This window comes from Mercenaria mercenaria, chromosome 17, assembly GCF_021730395.1.
Source record: "Mercenaria mercenaria strain notata chromosome 17, MADL_Memer_1, whole genome shotgun sequence".
NCBI lineage: Eukaryota > Metazoa > Mollusca > Bivalvia > Venerida > Veneridae > Mercenaria > Mercenaria mercenaria.
The window spans coordinates 14875791-14896673 of NC_069377.1; the positions used below are offsets into that span (position 1 = coordinate 14875791).

Genomic DNA, 20883 nt, shown 5'->3' on the forward strand with positions numbered 1-20883 from the left:
CCGGAGCATTTCTTCTTTATGCATGAACGGATTTTAATGTAACTTGGCACAAATGTTCACCACCATGAGGCAGTCTTGTTTTTTAGAACTTTGTTTTTACTATAAACAGCTTATATTGTAACTTACTTATTACAGGCCATAGGAGAAAATCGATACCAGTTTTCTGTAGTACAACATGCATGTTACATCCAAATTTTAGGTGTATTTTGACCTATATCTACCTGGTAAAGAGTTTTGTGTGGACATTTATAGATTTTTTTATACTATAAATAACTTAGATGCTACCTTTTTGATAATCGGCCAAAAAAAGCTATATGAAAACAACTATAGGGTTTTATGTATAGAAATGTTAATCCAAGTGTTTTGTTTATAACATATTGTATATATAGTACAATATTGTGTATACATTATTGACAGTTCATTCTGTTATACCGCAGTAGAGAAAATTAGATGCCTTCCAGTAGGGGACTTTGTATTGCATGTCAATACTTCATTCACTTGTTTCTTTTCGAAGCTGCATCACTGAAATTAGGCCCCCATGGACGTTTTGGCATTCAAATGTCATTGGTTACTATAGTTTGATATTGTTGACCTTGCCTTTGACCTATTTACATACTTCTTTTTTAAGATGTGATATTTGGATCACATGTATAATTTAACATATCATTGTAGATTACCTTTAACACGACCTGCGGGCCTTTTTTTGCTTTTGAGGCCACATCATTAAAATTTGGACCACATAAACATTTTCGCATTAAATGTCGGTGCTTTCTTAAGTTTTTCCTTCATGACCTTGCCTGTGACATACTTCCTTGTTTGAAAGACACATCAGTGTATTACTGAAGACTACTTCATGAAAGGCCCGTGGTGACATTTCAAATTCGTTATTTCAAGCTTTCTACTTCATGATTTCTACTTCACGGTTTCTCGATTAAATTTTAAGGTTTCCACTTTACGATATCATGAACTCGTGAAGTGGAAACGTAAAATCAAGAAATGGTGAATTCGTGAAGTGGAAATCAAGAAATCGTGAAGTAGAAATCGTGACTTTGTGAAGTAGAAATCGTGAATTCGTGAAGTGGCAATCGTGAAGTTTAATCGTGAATTCTTGAAGTGAAAATCATGAAGCAAAAAGCATAAAATAATGAATTTGAAATGTCACCACGGGTCTTTCGTAATTTCATCTTAAGCCTTTTTACTGCACTAATGTCTGCCATGTACAGTAGTCTTCATACTGCATGGGAATAGATCATTCACATGTTTTATATGTTTTTAAAAATACTGCTGATTTGTTTCAATATACTTCGGCGAATACCTTTGTAAGAATACAAGTACATGTATGCCAATATGCTTTTTGTGCCCCCACCCCCCACCCCCATGAGTGGTGGGGGCATATATATTTGCTCTTGTCCGTGCGTCCGTCCATCCGTTCGTGCGTCCGTCCGAAATTCGTGACGCGCCTAGCTCAAAAAGTATTTGATATAAATTGATGAAACCTTGCATGAGTCTTTATCATGATATCTACTTGCGCACCTTCTATTTTTCGTCTGGCTCCGCCCCGTAACTTTAGAGTTATGGCCCCTGAAATAGTCAAAAATGCACATTTTCACCTTGTCAAACGCCTAGCTCAAAAAGTATTTGATATAGATTCATGAAAACTTGCATGAGTCTTAATAATGATATGAACTTGCGCATTTCTGATTTTAATCTGGGACCGCCCGCTATTTCTAGACTTATGGCCCCTAAAATACAAAAAAATGCACATTTCACCTTGTGACATGCTTAGCTCAAAACGTATTTGATATAAATTGATGAAACCTTGCATGAGTCTTTAAGCACTGTTTTTTAGACCATATGTACAGTTTTGCATACTGATTGAGATGGGTAACCTTGATCACCATGACTATGACCTGCTGACCTACTTTTAATGAAGCTATATTTTTGAAATGTTGGCAACATATATACTTTTGCATACCAATGTCATTGTTTAATATAGCTTGACCTTGTTTACCTTGCCTGTGTCTTATTTACCTACTTTCTTGCTCTTCAAACTACAATCACTATATTTGGACCTTATGTACAGTTTTTCATATCGATTTAGTTATTAGACTTTTATGACCTTTAACGTGACCTTTTGACCTACTTGTGTGTTTTTTGAAGCACTGCCAATGAAATTTAGACCACATATACATTTTTGCATTTGAATGTCAGTGCTTATTTCAGTTTGTCCTTCTTGAACATACCTGTGACCTGCTGGTCTACTTTCTTGTTTTTAAAGACACTTCAGACTATTTATCCTAAAGCCTTATCTTACATTAATGCTTGCAACCGGTAGGGGAGTTTTTATTGCACGGCAATACATCATTGACTTGTTATTTTTTGCTCACAATGCTCACGTGAGATTTTGTGATCGCTCGATGTCCGGCGTCCGTCGTCTGTCTGTCTGTCTGTCTTTGTCAACATTTAGCTTGTGTACGCGATAAAGGCTGTATTTTTCAACTTATCTTCTTTGTCAGGAGGATTATAATCTTGATAAAGTCCAGGCCAAGTTTGAAAATGAGTCCTCTTGGAGCAAAAACTAGGTCACTAGGTCAAATAAAAGAAGAACGTTGTGTATACGATAGAGGCTTATTTTTCAGTTCATCCAAATGGGAAAAGTGCCAACATCTTAAGTAATTTATTTTACAAAAAATATTTTGAAATAAAGACCGTAGGCATGTGCACGTATCAAAATCACGTACTAGTATTACAAACTTCATTTTAGGCAAGTTCAAATGAAAGAATTCTTTTCTTGTATTCTGCTATTCTGCAAAACAACGGATATATATTAAATTTGAATTACAATAAGTTGCACTATTACAATAACATGACCTTTAGCCCTCTGGCGGCAAGTGGTTCTGCATTTCTGACCAATGATTGCCAAGAGCAGCCTACGTATTTGTGCAGGCTGATCATGGTCTGCACTGTTCGCTATTCAGTCAGTAAATTTTCAGTGAACAACCCTTTGAATAATAAATGATACTGTCTAAATTTAATGATGGGCCTGTCCATTGTAGAAACTTTGAAGGGCAAGGGATAATTCAGTCAGTTATGGTTGTCTGAGCTATTTTCAAAGATAATGAAGAAGTAACTACAAGGAACATGTTTTACGGAGTCTGAGTAGTTAAACACATTTTCAAAACATTATATGTAAATTGTCTGCGGTAAAAACGAATACCCTACTGGAAATCATTCCTTTTAATTTTAGAAATGCTATGTACTCACAGCTATGAACTATTTATTTCCTTTCACTCAAACGTTTTACATATGGACAGTCAAAGCAGACAGAATCTATTTCTTGTTTCAAATCCAAATGTTCTTTCTTAATCTGTTGCCTTATCTGTGCGATAACTTTGTATGAAACAGGGATTTTTGCAGTCCAGAATTATCCTGGACTGAAACGCAAGGCGTTGAAGTACGCGGATTTTTGATGGGTAACCGTATGAAAGTTGAAGTTAACGTATGCCGCAAAGGCTTTGTTTCCAGAAAGCTGTCCAGGTGTGAAACATTTGCGCGAAAAGAAGAGACGCAACAATTTCGGGAAATTATTCTGTCAAATATCAGAACGATGGAAAAATACACAACAGGCGATTTCCAAATCACAAAAGTTGAATATGTTTCAGCAGTATTTGGAAATAACATTAGAGTGAGAATTTGTCACACGGATAGATCCAACGTTAATTGAAAAACGTTAAGTACATCTGTACTCGCTTACTGATACATGAGATGTCTATTACATGTATCACATATGAGCCGCGCCATGAGAAAACCAATATAGTGGGTTTGCGACCAGCATGGATCCAGACCAGCCTGCGCATCCGCGCAGTCTGGTCAGGCTCCATGCTGTTCGCTTTTAAAGCCTATTGGAATTGGAGAAACTGTTAGCGAACAGCATGGATCCTGACCAGACTGCGCGGATGCGCAGGCTGGTCTGGATCCATGCTGGTCGCAAACCCACTATGTTGGTTTTCTCATGGCGCGGCTCATATAGATTTTCAATAAAAGTCAAAATCACCCATATTTCTAATCATAAGTCTGTCAAGCTTAGACAGAAACACGTGACAGAAAACTTGGTAGTCATAAAACCCGTGACATTTAAGGAAAAAGATTTCATTAGGTGTACTTTGCTATTTATATAATCTGTTTCAATTGTAGTCACTTACTGGAGTCTGAATAACAGCATATTGTCAAAATTAAGTTAAAAAAATTGAACAGACGTATCAATATGTGAAATTCTAAGCTATTTCGTTTCAATGACGGCGAATAACACAGAAATCGTTCTGAAACCGGTGACAACACAAAATCCGTTACCAAGCATTTCTTTGTGTTACGGACATCCCTAAGCGTGAATTAGGCTGTAAAAAAGACACATTTTTATACCGGCATTTCATGAGTTCTGGATTGTTAAATATAAATAAACAGTAACACTTCTTCTTTGATAATATTTTCAACAAGTAAGAGAAAGTATGGAAATTGTAGACAGAACTTGAGAATAATGCCATTGATAATTGTACACAACTGTTCTTTTTCACGTTTAAAACATTGACATTTCTAAGTGTTACATCTCTTTATATCACTTATTCCATCGATTATTGTACGAGGTTGGTTGTAATTTCCGTTGGTATGAACATTTGACCAGTAGATCAAGGGAGTCTGACTCCAAACTGAATGTTTGCTTCTTTCATACGGATCTCTGCAAAGTGATTCTGCCTTTGCGATAAGTGCAGACCAAGATCAGCCTGCACATCCGTGCAGTCTGATCATGGCCTGCACTGTCCGCAATTCAGTCAGTAAATTTTCGGTGAACACCACCCAGATACTAAGTGGTACTGCCCAAACTGAATGATGGAACAGTGCATTTTAGAAATTTAGCGGGGTTAGGGTTAACTGTCTGGAAGGTAACAATCCAGAGATCTGTAGGACCTAAATGATATAACATAAAGACAATAAACAAAAAGAAACACTTTATTTCTATACATTTTAGTTCAAAACAATATTAGATCATTCAAGAAAAGAATAGAACAGAATTTTGTTCTGCTACCATTTTCGATATAATTAAACGTTTTGTAACATTTCTGTGCAAATTGGTATAATATTAAGATGTATAAGTTTAATTGATATTGCTTTAGGATATATCAATTATTTGTTGTGAAATTATTGATAACGGAACTGCATTTGCACAGCATATTGTTGTATTTAAAGTTGATCTATATAATTGTTTATACAATGACATGTAGTTTTAGTACACATTTTTACAGGACAAGTTACATTATATGTTAAATATAAACTTCACCCTAATATAATAAGTCACTCATGGTATTACTGTTGTACATACACAATTATATAAAATTGAGCAATATATAACACTTAAGTATAGGACAGTCCAGTAGAATGAGGGTTGCATGAGTAGATAGGTCTAAACAATCCATGCTCGTGTGTGTAACTTAAAGATCTGCAACTTGTGTACGAATAAACTATATGATCTTTTGAAAACATAGAATGCAAACAGATATATGATAGCATCCTCGCGTTGATCGAGTCTGTTTATGAGAGGTAATGATAAGTGCAACTACCCTCGCACCCACTAGCAGCGGCTTGAGCAGAATTCTATTACACAATATCTACTATTGAATCGACTCCCAAGATCCCAAATGACCAGAAAAAAAAGAAGACAGAATCCACTACATGCAAATAGTATATAGTTCACATGATCTTTCTAGAATTCGTATTACTTTTTTTCGGTTGAGTTTTTTGGAGGGTAAAACATTTTCAGAAGGTGTGATTGTTGAGACTCCTCAACTATTTGAATCATGATGTCCTTTTCTATGCGTTTTGTTTTCATGATTTTCAATAGATCTCTGTTTGCATCTGCCGAGCCATTATTTCTAAATACAGCATGGATTGATTCCATCTGTGTAAGCGTAATAATATCCTTTGCATATAAATGATCACAAAATGTTTTTGTGTCTATCTCCTTTACCAGTTCTGGAAACCGTTTTTTTAAGTCCAGCTGATCTCCAAGCTCATCAGCCAAGACGTTCATGTCAGGGCTTGAAACCACTTGAGGCACGCCGGGTACTGGAACCGGTTGTGGAGCTGATGATGGAGAAGACTGAGTTTGAAGTTTCATGTTTTGGAGTTCCTGTTCAAGACTCATCACGCGTCCAGCAAGGTGTTTAACCACTTGCTCACTGCCACCTGCAGTTTGACGATCATGCCTTTCCACATTATCCTCTGGTGGAACTGCAGTTACTCTAGGTCTTAAGGGTAAACTGTCCGGTTCATCAACACCAGTAGTTGTGGAAACTGGCCCTCCAACTGCTCCGGATATAGCTTCGTAACTGACTGCTTGTGCTTTAACCCTGTATAGGCCAAGAACAACCCAGACGCCATTCTTGGCGTTAAAGTTTAAAACCTGTGTGTTCTGTTTACCTCTCGCCGTTTTGTATTGTACGGTTTTACTGTCAGAAAGAGTTACAGTTATTTCACCGTTACATTCGTCTTTCTCAAAACTTTCAATAGTCGTGAGAGGCGGATCACTTGTTTTAATATAAGAAGCTTCAAACAAATATTTGAATTCGTTCTTCAGGGTTGAAGGGTCTTTCTCAGAGACATGTAATCTTAATTCATACCGACTAGGTTGCCTATCCCCTTCTTTTTCTGGCTCGCAATTGAGGTGTAATGTTCCTCCAACTTCTAGTTGCTCTGATATGAAACAAATGGATGCTGGATTTTTGCTGACAGATGTGGCTTGTATGTTGTCATTTTCTAATGTAATATTTGTTCCATGTTTAGCAGACGAAAACTTCTTGTTACTCTGAGGATCACCTGAAATGAAATATCAATCATTTTCGTTTCAAGAATTGTATTTTGCAACAATTATTCAAAAAGAAATTCCAGCCCATTCATACCTTGATTTTCATATTCATATACAAGCATGATTGTGACATGAAACTTTTCGTTCTTTAATACATAAAGTCATCTCCTAATTTTCAGAAATGAACGCTACTCCTTAATAAAATGTTAAAAGGGCTAATACAAGTCTTCTTAATGATTCACTGTTAATTATCAGAGTATCTGACAAATTTCATCAACCCTAATAACAACAGTTAAACGGACGATTGATATGACCAGGTATTTCATTATAATACATTCATATTTCGTTCAGTAGATATTCCCTTAGTCTGTTGGTAAAACATGCTGAACCATTTTAAACAAAAATAGGAGCTTTTTATTATTGGCTTTCTTCATCGATGCCATTTTTATGTCAACTTTAAAGTTTGTTTGTTCTTTGTTATAGATTTGATATATTTGCTGGAAATAAAATGTATGTATTTGACTGGGTAATGTTACACACCAGCAACCCGACAAGAGAAAGTAACTCGGATGAAAACACCAAACGACCGCCACTGGTACCAGGAGTACTGATTCTCTCCTTAAATAAAGGGCTAAATGCTATTACTGGTACACAACTTGTGGCCAATATGCCAATCTGGTGTACATTATGCTTATAATTTGTAAAGAAAATACGGAAACTTTCAATAACCCCTAAAAGTAACAAGCCATCATTTTATTCATTTTACGACCTCGACCTATATCTTTTTTTTCAAAGTCACAACAACCACAGACAAATGTTTCGTTTTTATTTAAAAAGAAGATGTCATTTGCAAGGTGTGAATATATTAAATTTGCATGGTCACTTCTAATACGATCCAATTTAGTCTTATTAAACATAGAAGACAGAAAATGAAATGTCTTTATATTGCAACAATTCACTGTCTGTACGTCATAACTACACCGCCAACGTCATAGCTGCGTGATGGAAAAGAACCCACACAAAATAGACAAATATTTGGTGGATGTCATCACGGATTTACATAATGATACTTGATAACGTGTTAGTGATTTGCTCTTGAATAAAATCATTGTCTGTCTTTTAATTAGGTACGTATTATTATATCATTCGATATGCGCCCTCATGATATACTTCCTTCGCATCTGAACTCCAAACAATGATTTTATTCAACGAGAAATCTCTGTTTGGGATATATTATTTCTTAAATATCAAACCAAATTAAAATAACCTTTCCATAGATGACGATGAGATTTCTGCCTAATTATGATTAAGTTCTGGACATTTACGAGAATTTTTTGACAATTCAAAACTTGGTTTAGGTAGTAAAGTGTGTATAATGATGTCCTGAGTACACACTTTTCTATATGTGTGAGAAAAAATGTACTGTTAAGTTTCGTTAAGTGTTGTTATGGCAAATTGTCATGTTTAGTTTATGATACATTCTAGTTTATGATACATTCTACAGCAAAACCAGTTTAGAAATGAGGTGTTATATTGTACTAACATCCATCGTGGCATCACAGCGTTCAATTACATATTGCAGTTGAAAATGCATACAATAATGTTCAGATTCTGTGTTTTCATAATGGGATGTTTATTTTGTAAAATTAATGATTAAATGTGTTATTTCTGAATCAGTCGAGTGTTGTTTGACATGAGATATATACTAACCTTTTGTCATGAGCTCAACAGACATTTCACCATATCTGATGTATATAGCAATCCAAACTTTTGTCTCTTTTTCTATTTTTTTCTTGAAAGTCTTCTCACCAAATTTTGAGGATATCTGAAAACACTGAAACATTTTACTGGCTACTGCGAAATTACTGTAAAATAAAATCTTTGAAATTAAAAGATTCAGCAGAAATATATCAGAAAATTCCTTGGAAGCATAAAACGCATATATAACAAAATAAGAGACGCTTTCAGTGAGTTGTGAGCACTGCGAACCTAACAACGGGTTAGCTCTAAAATCAGTGACAACTAGTTTACATTATGTGTGCAAATGATTCTAAAAGAACTTTTAGAAAATATGTGTATAGATCTACAAAAGATAGCTCCTTAGAATGAATAAAATTTACTGCAAATATACATGTATGTAAAATGATTCCCCTATCGACATCCCAAACTAATATAAATATCAGTATCTTTTCACACGTTTACCATTAATACTTACTTCGTCGCCATTTTCTTTTAATGTAACTTCAATTCTACATGTTCTTCGATGCGCACGTATTTCATTCAATGTTTTGAATGAGACTGAAGTTTGCTCCTCCTTCATAAAGCCGATATCACACCGCCCACTTCCTTCTACTTTCACTTCAAAAACTTCTCCTGGTTTTAATTCCGCTTCGCTACATGCCCATCCATCAGAGTTCTTTGAAACCCATGTCGCAACTTTTTTGTCCTCAGAAAGTTCAACATTTTCACCACAAACCTCGCTAAATATGACGTTGGTAGACATTTTTACTACATTTCACCCAGGTTCTATTAATAGATTGTAATAGTATGTACAGCAATTATATTCGTTACTGTTTGTTAATTACAATATGAGAAATACGAATTATTAAAGCATTTAGTTATTTGTATTTATCGTCAATATCAAATTGATATATCCCCTACATAGATTTATTATCGTGTAAGATCTTTAATCGAAATCGAAACTAGGTTCTTTCTAATCGAAACTAGGTTTCCATATAAATCATGTATATTTTAATGTTAGGTATATATATTGTTACTACCTGATATGTATAAACTAATTCCTTTCCTTCATTTTGTAGACAAAACACATTTTCCTATTATTCAATATCGTACACATATTTTTTTACAATTATCCATTTGTGAAACTCAACTTCCTTGTCTTGATAGAGTGTCGGGTGTAATCGGTAACGTTCGTAAATACTTCTACTACATGCTATTTATAGATCTAAACTAAAAAATCCAGAACGTATGAACGTGTTCTATCAATCTACTTTTGTGTGTTCTTTTATTATTATTTTCTAAATGTTTTATTTTTTGTTCTGTGTTACCTCATGTGATCTTAGCTGCCTTGTCTATTTGTTGTTTTTAATACTATATTACCGGTATTGTTATTATTATTATTACTCTAGTACGAAACTGCGGTTTTTGTCGTTTTCTAGTGATGTTGTCAGAGAGATTCCCGTGCTCACGCGCTGTTAACACACTTTTTAATATATCGAGGGCTCAGCGCAAAACTATTCTAACTACATATTTTGGTGAAAATGAGATTTTTATATTTTTCACAATGTTTGTACATAATACATATTGTGTAAAAAAAAGTTTGGTTATATCTTAACTATTTCCTTTGATTTTAATAAAAATAGAAAATATTCTATCTCAAAATGGTTAAATTTGTATTGCAAAACTATTCCAAGTTGAGTTAGACTAGTTTCGCACTGTTACTTGCAAAAGTCTATAGTAAGAAATTTATTGCACAACACTATTCTATCTCATCTTGGAATAGTTTTGCACTGAAAAAAAAAGGTTTATGACATAACAACATTCTTACAAACCTATCAAATTATGTCTAAAGATAACCTGTAACATTTTTGAGTATAAAACTGTTTAAAAAATGTATGAAAATAAATAAATACATAAAAAATTTGCTATTTTTTCAAAGTAATAATTTTTGTCAAAAAAAAACTGGAATAGTGTTTAAATCATATTGAATGCATAATTTATTTGGAACTCAAATACTGTATGTAGTATATTCTAACACAATTTGTATTTTGCCCCATATAGAAGAAATTTAGAGTGCTAAATCTTTCTTTAGATCACACAAGATGGCCAGACTATTTTGTGGTAGTTATATCATGAGCATTAAAGTGTAGTACCACACTGTAAATAGGGCAAAAAAACACACACTAAATTAGCATGTTAGAAGCAAAATGATAAATCCTTTGCTGTGTGAGTCTTTGATTGGAGCACAGTTAGTCATTCAGATGCGTGTAATTAGATCACCCGCTCTCATTACTGAATCTCCAGGAAGAGTTGTCGTTCCTTACACTCACATAATCTCCTCTGCAACAGGCTCATGTCAAGATTTTTAGCTCGACTTTTCGAAGAAAAAAAGTCGGGCTATTGTCGTAACCTGATCGTCAGCGTCTGCGTTGGTTAAGTTTTTCGTGTGAGTCAATTTCTCACTGACTATCGAAGGTACTTGAAACTTTGAATAGTTATTCACTATCACAAGGGGAGTCCATAGTGATATAGCACATCACCCTGTACCCTGTATATCTGGAGTGATCTGCCCTTGTTTCTACTTAGTACATACAAATTTGCACTATTTTTGAAGTTAACTGAATAATTTCTCAAACACTATCAAAGGTATCCCCTTGAAACTCTTTACCCCCTTACTTAACCCTTACCCCACACTGATGGGAGGGGGGGGGGGGGGGGGAGTCATTTGCCATGTGCCGCAGTTTGCAGCCTTGAACATGTCTCACCCTAGTTATCCTGCTAACTCAAGTTTTAACCTTTTATTTCACCAAAGTTATTTTTTAGTTTCTTCCACTCTAAATTTTTATCACTATATTCTTTCTCTTTATGATTTTGACGCGCAAAACGTCTATGTCCCTGCAAGGGGTCCGACGGTTCTGGAAGATAGATAGATAGAATGCATTATGACCAGGATTCGTACTAGTATCCATTTGATCTCCCATAATAGACTGATAGAAGTAACGTATGCTATAATAGCCTATATTTACACAAGCAAAATATATCTTGTAAGGTTGCGCTACATTAAGAAAATCTCGGGATAACTATTTTTCAGTCCTTTTGCTAGATTCAGTTATTGAAAACAGTTTTTCAGATGAAGAACAATAATTTCTGTTTCTTTGAATTAAGGGGAGCACTTCTAGTCACCCAAGTGTATTTTTTATACTTGTACACTCAATTAAGAATAATTTTATTGATTATAAACTTTCAATATTTGTTAACAATCATAGCCTTCATGTGTAGGCAAGGGTATATAATTCTAACTTGCATTTTAACAAAATTATGCCTCTTAGTCTTTCTCTTGATTTTGCATTCATTATTTATTTCATAAATGGGATATTAATTGGATTGAAACTTCATACAATCGTGTCTTCTTTATTTTCTAAAAGTAGTTCAACAAACATTGCATTGAAACTTCACATCTTTAAATGGTAACAGAGCCAGGTCCCATAACTCTTGATTTGAATTTGAACAAAATTAAGCATTTTGCAATTGATAGATTATTGCTTAGATTTCACTGTCAAAGAATGGAGCTCACTGGATTATAAGAATAATGTGACTGTAAGAATTAGATCTACTTACACAGCCTTTTCAATTTTCAAAAGATGCTTCAGTTTCCAAGAGGTATTATATATTGGGATAAATTTCATTTACTTTGAGGACATTATCCAACTTTTTCTTGTAAAAATAATTTTTTCTCAACAAAATATAACTATTATTGTATGTGAAGAAATAATATACATATAAATAGCAAGTGAAAAGACACAGTATAGCTCTAAGTCTTGCTGGTTGTGTATTTTCAAATTGTATTACTGTAATTTGACAAGTCTAAACCTCGACAAGTCGCTTTAATTGTTTATCTACAGCAGTGCATAAAATTAATTTTTATGGATCCATGTAAATTTCTTATTAGACTTAAATAATTACTTTACACACAAAAAGATGATGAGTAAAATAAATTGTATTAAAACATCATCTCTGTTTCTGAAACAGTCAAAACATTTTATGTAAACACAAAATTTCGCTTCAACAAAAAATAATTTTATGATTTCTGGCACTTTTGAGAAAATAACTAGAAGTTATATACTCAAAAGGAGTCTTACTTTTACTTAAGAAATAATATATCTCATCCAGTGATTTGTCGTTGAATAAATCATTGTTTGGAGTTCAGATGAGAAGGAATTATATCACGAGGGCACAGACCGAGTGATATAATAATACGCATCTGAACGACAAACAATGATTTATTCAAGAGCAAATCACTAAATGAGATATATTATTTCGATTCTAACACGGTACCAAGGATTTTTAAGTACATCCTTGATGACATTCATTAAATACTTGCCCGTTTTCAATCGTTTTCTTTTCCAGCGCGCTGCTATGCCGTTTGACGCCGTGACGTAATAACAGTGATTTGTTGCATAATAATTCACTGTTTTCTGCCTTCTTTGTTTAATAGGAAAATGAATCGGATCGTGTTAGAATTTATAATAATACACTTGTGTATTTAACTATTTTTACACAAACTGAAATAGGACAAGAAGCATGTCATGTTAGTATAATTTTGATAGTGTCTATTGCCTGAACAGTTTGGATTTTTAAAGACAGATCGAGATATTGTACATATGAGGATACTACTCCTGCAGGGTATTTTAAAAGAAGCAATTATTTTTGTGTTTATATTATTGTTTGATTGATATAATGGTCCTCATGCATCATAATGAAATCAAAAAGGGTGTCAATGATTTAAGTTCATGTTGTAATGTTGTAGAAAAAGAGTTTCATTATCGAAACGTTTAAATGAAGAATAGTCATAATTATCAAACATGTTTCAGTTACCTTGTGGGATTTATACTCCTGCATGATATTTAAAATGACAACATGTTAATATAATTGTTTATTTGAACAGTTATGGTCCTCATGCATTGTGGAACTCAAAATAGATACAAGTTACAAAAAGGTTTTCTGTACTGAAGCATTTTAATGAAGAAAAAATCATAGTATCAAACATGCAATCATTTGAATTATTGCGAAGAATTTATAAGTGCATATTGCAATGACATACAAAACGATTTTCTGTATTGAAACGTAAGAAAACATTTAGAAGAAAAATGCATTTCATCATTTGAAATATTGTGCAGGATTTATAGGGATCATACTTTTAGCAGATTATATAATGCAAACATATATTATGGGCTAGATAGACGTAAAATAGGAAATAATTACACTTTTAAAGAACATTATTATATTGAAATATTCTGTTTGGGGCAACATATTACATAATTATATTAATGAATTGCGTCCATTTATAATAAATCGCCCCCACCTAAAAAGTGTACAACAACAACAACGCGATACCAACAAATCATGAGTTGTACATGTTGGATTGTTTAGTGGATATTTTCAGAGTTGTTTTTTTGTATTCATGATTAAATACAGGTGCCTATAAAATCAACACGATAAAAAAACAAAATTTAGTAATTTTCGCCGCAAATTCGAGTGCTGCTGTGGCTCCATAAATTCATATTATTGTGTTGTGTTTGTTATGTACAATGCTAGATGATGTTGGATTTTCTTTTACTTATTCCTTTTAAGTCAAAGCTTCATTTAATTATGGTTTCTGAAGATAATTAAGTGCTTTCAGTTGTAGGGTATGCCCCTTTAAATAAAGCAGTTTCTGGTCATATTGTATAAGTTGTTGTCTTCTAAACTTAACAAATAACATTTGTTAGACATTATCTTTGTTAATTTGATCTAAGTATGAAAATCTGACTGAAAAGGAACATCAAAATTAAGCTATATGTTAACTTGGAATAGTTTTGCACTGTGACATCAAATGTATTTTGCTGAGAATATCAGTGCAAAAGTAGTTCAACTTGAGTTAGAATAGTTTTGCACAAACAAATGTGACAAATAAAGTCTATTTTCAGCGCAAAACTATTCCAAGTCAAATTCTGCCTCATAAATCACTTTAAAGCACAAGAATATATAAAACAACAACATATATGTATATATTAAATCACGTTGTATTTTGATTCCAAAACTAAATTCAAAATATTGAATAAAGAATAAAAGAAAAAGTTTTTTCCTTCTCCTGAAAAGAAGTGCAAAATGTAGTTAGTATAGTTTTGCGCTGAGCCCTCGATATGCACGTTCCTTGACAATGCGTAAACGTATTACGACCCTATAACAGAAAATTAAATAGGATATGACGTTAACGTGAGACGCCAACCAATTCCCCGGAATTCTGCAGATGTTACAACACGAATGAAAACCTATGGAATTATGCTGTTCCAACATTGCTGTTATCTCGGCCAAATAGATTTCTAGGAAAATTGGAAACAATGTTTAGCGATAGCTACATCATATCAAGTTTCTTATCCAGTTTGTGATGTCACTAACGCACAGCTACTAAACCCTAGTTCCACCACAAAAAAGTGGTGGTAAGGAAAGCAGCCGTGGACGCTTTCGAGAAAATGTAGTGCCGTGTAAAAACACTTTTACTACAGGTTGACTGCAATTGTGTTAAATTTTTATGTAAATTGTAATTTTAAGAGTTTTTCTCTCGATTCGAACATTTGCGCATTTTGATGCATAAACAAGTTGTATGAATATTTTCTCGCATGCGAATGGTCTCAGTGTGTATGATGCTTTCACAGGCAAACATTAGAGCTGATAATACTTCCCTTAATAGAAATATATACATTCTAAAAGTTGGAGCCATAAAACAGAAAAGATGTAACAGTATATAGTGAATCATCACAGAATACCGTCCAATAAATTACATACATGCAATATTATAAAGAGTAATTTCTCGACAGCGACTTCATAACACAAAGATGACAAAAAAATCAGGTTTTTGTACATTTTCTTTTTCAAATACTAGTATTTCTTTGTGCCTTTCAGCGTCTTTTTAAACATCAAATATTTCTAGAACGTCTTCCTTTATATATGATGGTTTCATTATTATATTTCTCTTGGCTAAAATAAAGGAATCAGTCGGTTTATCTGACTAACTGATGACAAAGTCGTCACATGCATCAATTGAATGCAATGAAGTGTCAGACTGCTCCATTTCGCTAACTATTTCAAACATTTCTTCATATTCGTTGTCATTTTTAGAATTGTCTTGTACTAGAATCTTTAAGTGTTTCTTGACTTGCTAATGAATGACTTGTACTTATTTGGAAGGTGATTTCACTTTTTATGGCACATCTTTTGATTACTGAACAAAATTAGCCATTCTGCACATTCTTGTGTTTAATGGAAATAATCCTTATGGAGAAAAGGCTTGGCATGATATTGTTCTTCTTTAGTTGTAGAAGAGGTCCATTTTTCCTTTCAGCTTGAAATCCCCATCTGCAATGGATAAATAGAGTATGTAGAACTTATCACATTGATACTCGAGTATAGATCTATAAAAGTTTTGTACGATTCAAAAATCAATCGTTCACCTATTGTTCTAAAGTAACGTTCAAGTTTATCAGAATAAAAAGGTAAATGACAATTCCTGGAAGCATGCCATTTGTTCATTAATAAAACTAGAAGATGCTTTTTAGAAAAGCACATGTCTACCCCAACGCATAGTAGTAATAGGCAAGAAGTCAATAGGGGACAGGAGCAAAAGTCAAAGAGACACTGATGGTTGTATCCAAAAGGGATCATCTACTCGGCATGTCCAATCATCCAATGAAGTTTCAACGTTCTGGATCAGGTGGTTCCCAAGTTATGGATTGGAAACAGTTTTCCATGTTCTGGCCTCTGTGACCTTGACTTATGAAACAATGGCCCAAAGATCAATGGGGGACATCTACTAGGCATGTCCGTCCAATCATCCCGTGAAGTTTTAACGTTCTGGGTCAAGTGAATCTCAAGTTATAGATCGGAAACGGTTTTCCATGTTCTGGCTACACCTAAATGTATTTGGAATACGAACATATGTCAAAATGTACAAACGTGCGGATCAGGACTCAGAAAAAAGCTCTTGACAACTCAATTAATATACATAATACTCTAACGAAATTACAGTCAAACTGTAGTAAAAGTGTTTTTAAAACGGTGCTACATTACCAGAGTTTCGAAATAAGCTCTATCAATTTGCCATATTTTAATGTTCAGTAGCTAATCTAACCTCATCATCTGTTATTACTGAATTAAATATATGGTTTTCAACTTCAGTATCAGGTTCATCTATTGAAATATCAGTTGTTCCAGCATTGTTATCGTTAGCAACATTTGGATTCAACAAACCTTCAGAATATTCAACCCATTTAATAGTGCTTATATTATTTACAATATTGCTCTTGCTTTTAATGTCACACATGGTTTTGAATTCATTTCTCGCTTGTAGATATAAGTTCAGGTTTTCGGCCGATCTGTTTCGTCTGTAATTTCTCAGAAGTTTGTATTTCCGCCAATTCAGATTTAGACACTCCTGGTCGAACCACTTAGGACCGGATTGTTCCAAATAACGCTTCACTGGACAAATATATTCTGAACCAACGTACTTCTCTAAGTATTTCGACGAAATTTGAAACACAATCATTTACACTGATATTTAGATTATTTATATTGGAAATTATTTTGTGAAGCATTTTATTACTGAAAAAATCCCGAACTTTATGTTAAAACGATTCTTTAGTTCTTGCATTCAAATTGTATTTCGTTTCTGTATATTCGGAATTGGCTTGCTTTTCGGCCCTTTGTATTTTAATCCCAAAAGTTACTGACATTGGAAAATGTAAAGATTCTGTTCTTTCTTCAATACAAAAATTGCTCACCAAGTTCACAACATTTTTTAGAAAATAAAGAATAGTCTATAACACTGCAGCCTTGTGATGAAGTGAATGTAAAGTTCCCAATATTATTGTCATCTCCAAACCTGCCACTCATTATATACCATTCATTATATATAGCGCGTATGTTTTACACAAGTCTGTTAAAGTTCGTCCTTGTGTATTATTGGTTTTGTCACTAGACTTCCGGTTTTAATCGACAGGACACTCATATATATCATTATATTCTTCCAGGGTTGGTATCATATGTTCAGTTGTAACGGCTTCCCTTAATTCACCACAGCGTGCATTCATGTCTCCCATTATAACTAGATTTGTTGCATTGTATTTAGTATATATTGATAATAGTTCATCTTCAAGAAGAAAAGCACCTTTTACTTCTATATCTAAATAGAACGGTGAGTCGATTGGCGGAAGGTAAACGAACATTATGTATACATTTTCGCGTAAATTCAAAAACACTTATCAAGCTTTAGTATAATGCCAATGCAACAGGTTTCTTCTATACGCTCTACATATTTCACAATATCATTTTAATAGTAAACTGACATCCCTTCATAGCACGACCATGTTTTGATTGTTTTACAGCAGGCAAGAAAAAACAAGTGTGTGTATCTAAAAGATGTTTTGTAGTTTCATTATTTTCTTCCAAAGTTTCGGTCAAACCGATGATATCAAAACATTTTAAATAGCTCAGTAAATCCTCGAATTCATTATGTCTCGAAATACCTTCAAAATTACAAAGTACAATTTTTAACTGCTCTAATTGCGGGCCTCGCCGAGTAGGCTAATCAACGTTAATATCTTCATGGTCATCTCTTCAACTGTTTTTATTACTGGAACTTGCGCCTAGATTGTCTGAGCTTTTTTGTGTAATCCTTTTTTCAGCGTTGATTAAAACCCTTGCACCGTCCGTTTAAATTTTCAGTTCTGATGTGCAGTTTACCCTTTGAATAATTAGGGTTATTGCTAAAAAATAACCAGGTTTATTTTAGCGACGGATATTCGTTTTGATTAGATATTAATCGTACAGAAGTTAAATAAATAAATAAGTACATAAATAAATGAAATATAATTTACTATAAGAATAGCACTCCAGCTTTAGCGAATACGGCGGAAACTGCCGATGATTACCGAATTTGTCGTCATTATCAATGATGACGTCATAAGCACCCTCTTTTCACGAGGAAGCCAATGCCTGACTAGCAAAATTCTGACAAAAAACTTTATCCGATTTAATCGCTGAAATGAGGGAGAAACTTGCTAAGAAAAGAACGGCAAATGATAAACAAGTGCCTAGTACTTCTCAGAGCAAACGATCGAAGACGGATGAGGCCAGTCCGACAGAAAATTCTGAAGTTTTAGCTGAACATTGTTGGTTACACAAGATTCGGTGCATACAGGTAATGTTGATTGCAACGTTATAGATTTTGATTCTTTGCTAAATAAACTCACAGATAGTTCTAGTAATAGCTAGAATGTCAGGGTGTGGTGGTGATAGTCTGCCTTCTGTAGCAACAGATGCCTATGCTGCTTTATTGACCGGCCAAGCGGGTATCGAACCTATGAAATCGCTCTCAGACGACATGACTATACATAGACCAATACTGTAAAGCATCAAACTCGCAAATATGGCGGGTGGAATATATAAATCTGTATTGAGCTGTAGGTCATGCTTTAAATTTCAATTGCTGCACTGAAAGTATGCTGGGAAAGGAAGTGATTAGGGTCGATCCGTGAAAGTTCGGACATCCGGAAAATTTCGGACATTATCGTATAAAATGCATTTTACGTCACTCCCTTAAGTGAGCTACATGTCCTCCCTAGTTACTTCCCTTTCTTGTTTATGTTTAAAAAAAATCCAAATATAGCATGTGACGTAGCCGTTTTTTTCCGAATATACGGGCGAGGAATTCTGGGAAGACTTGAGCTTCCTTTCACGTTCACAACAAACTTCTAAAGGCGGGAATATTCAAATCTGAACACTCATCGTAAAAATTTATGTAGTAGATTAAAACAAATTGAGTACAACTTCGTGTAATGCAAAGCAATTGTTATTTCTCTATTCAATTCATTTTACCTAGAATGCAATATCAATTGTTTTATTTAAATAAAAGGGAAAAAAAGAGATGTCCGAGTTAACCCTACGTTTTTTTATTGGATCGGGTAAGCTCGGACACAGGTATTTTCATCCTGCGCGGACAAATAGGGTTTTTAAAAAAAAACAGGTCTGACAATAGGATTTGTATAAAGTTGTCCATAGGCATAGTACAGAATAAATGTAAAGTTGCTTATCTCTTTCATGTTTACTTAAGGCATTGACTTCCAGATTTTGCTAAAAATAATCTTTCTTTCAAATTGAAGCTTGGTCATATTATGAACATCAGAATATGAGTTTTTGTTTCTAAAATATTTAAAAAATTCCAAATCAAGAAAGAAAAAAAGATGACCGCGTCGGGAATCGAACCCCGGACCGCCGCTGCAATAAAGTCGTAACCAATAGCGCTAGGCAAAATTAGTGATTTATAACTGCAAAATATGGATATTTATAACCGAGACGGTTTACCTGGAGCTTTTCGATTTGTATCGTAAAAGTAGTAATTACAGCAAATTCTCACGTGTTTCCGTAACATACAGTTTGTCAGTAATTAAGTTTTAAAGCCTTCTTAAGAAATATAACATTTATTTCCAGATATCTAAAAATATTTTTGTTGTCGAACGATCTGGAGGCCAGTCCCTTTAATATCTAATTAATTAGAACACACTTTTCGGAATGTTATGATTAAGCCAAAACAGTTCATATTTTATTTGTAGAAATGTTTGCCATACCAAACATAGTGAAAGTGATTAGCAGACGGCAGACTGGGTTCAAGAAAACAGAGAATATTCTAACAATTATAGCTCTCAAAATGCTGGACAAATTATTTGAACACGAACATTGTTTTGATCATCCGTTACTTTATGATTTACATTTATTGATAAAGAAATTAGCTATTGAGAATGCACTTGTAAGAAATGCAGTTGTGGTTATCATCGAGAGATGGGAAAAGGAAAAAGAAAAGGAAAATATACTAAATGATCCTGATTATATTGTATCGTGCAGTCATGTATTTATATCAAATTATATTCTTGAATTTGTCAGCGATGAAACAAAGACATTGTTACAAACTTTGACAGATAAGATAAGATCTGAGTCACTGTGACGAACTTTATAAGTTGTGAAGGTTTAACAGACCTGTAAAGAGCTTGCGTTATATTATATTTGAGAAAGAAAAAGGCTTATTTTATATCTTTATTTCAAGCTTGTGTTACAGATAATATTTTAACGTTCTGTGCTGAGACACAAACTCGAAGTTAAACATAATGGTCTTAACTGGGTTCGAACATAACCAGGTGCCCGCCAATGATGAAATAATGCACGAAGGGGCATATAAGGTCTTCCTCCAACGTTAAAGC

At 33.9% G+C, this 20883-nt stretch overlaps 1 protein-coding gene across 2 annotated transcripts; it reads right to left on the reverse strand.

Annotated features, from left to right (window-relative positions):
• Positions 1-4988: 4988 nt before the first annotated feature.
• Positions 4989-9800, reverse strand: LOC128550309 (uncharacterized). 2 transcript variants are annotated; one of them, XM_053529120.1, is made up of 4 exons: positions 9637-9800; positions 9072-9382; positions 8567-8690; positions 4989-6867 (listed from the first exon to the last, which is right to left on the reverse strand). In XM_053529120.1, the coding sequence occupies exons 2-4, from the start codon at positions 9357-9359 to the stop codon at positions 5768-5770; spliced, it is 1512 nt and encodes a 503-aa protein (XP_053385095.1). In that variant the 5' UTR covers positions 9360-9382; positions 9637-9800; the 3' UTR covers positions 4989-5767. The 2 variants fall into 2 exon arrangements, with proteins under 2 accessions (XP_053385095.1, XP_053385096.1); XM_053529121.1 differs by having other exon boundaries at positions 8567-8681; positions 9637-9799.
• Positions 9801-20883: the final 11083 nt, after the last annotated feature.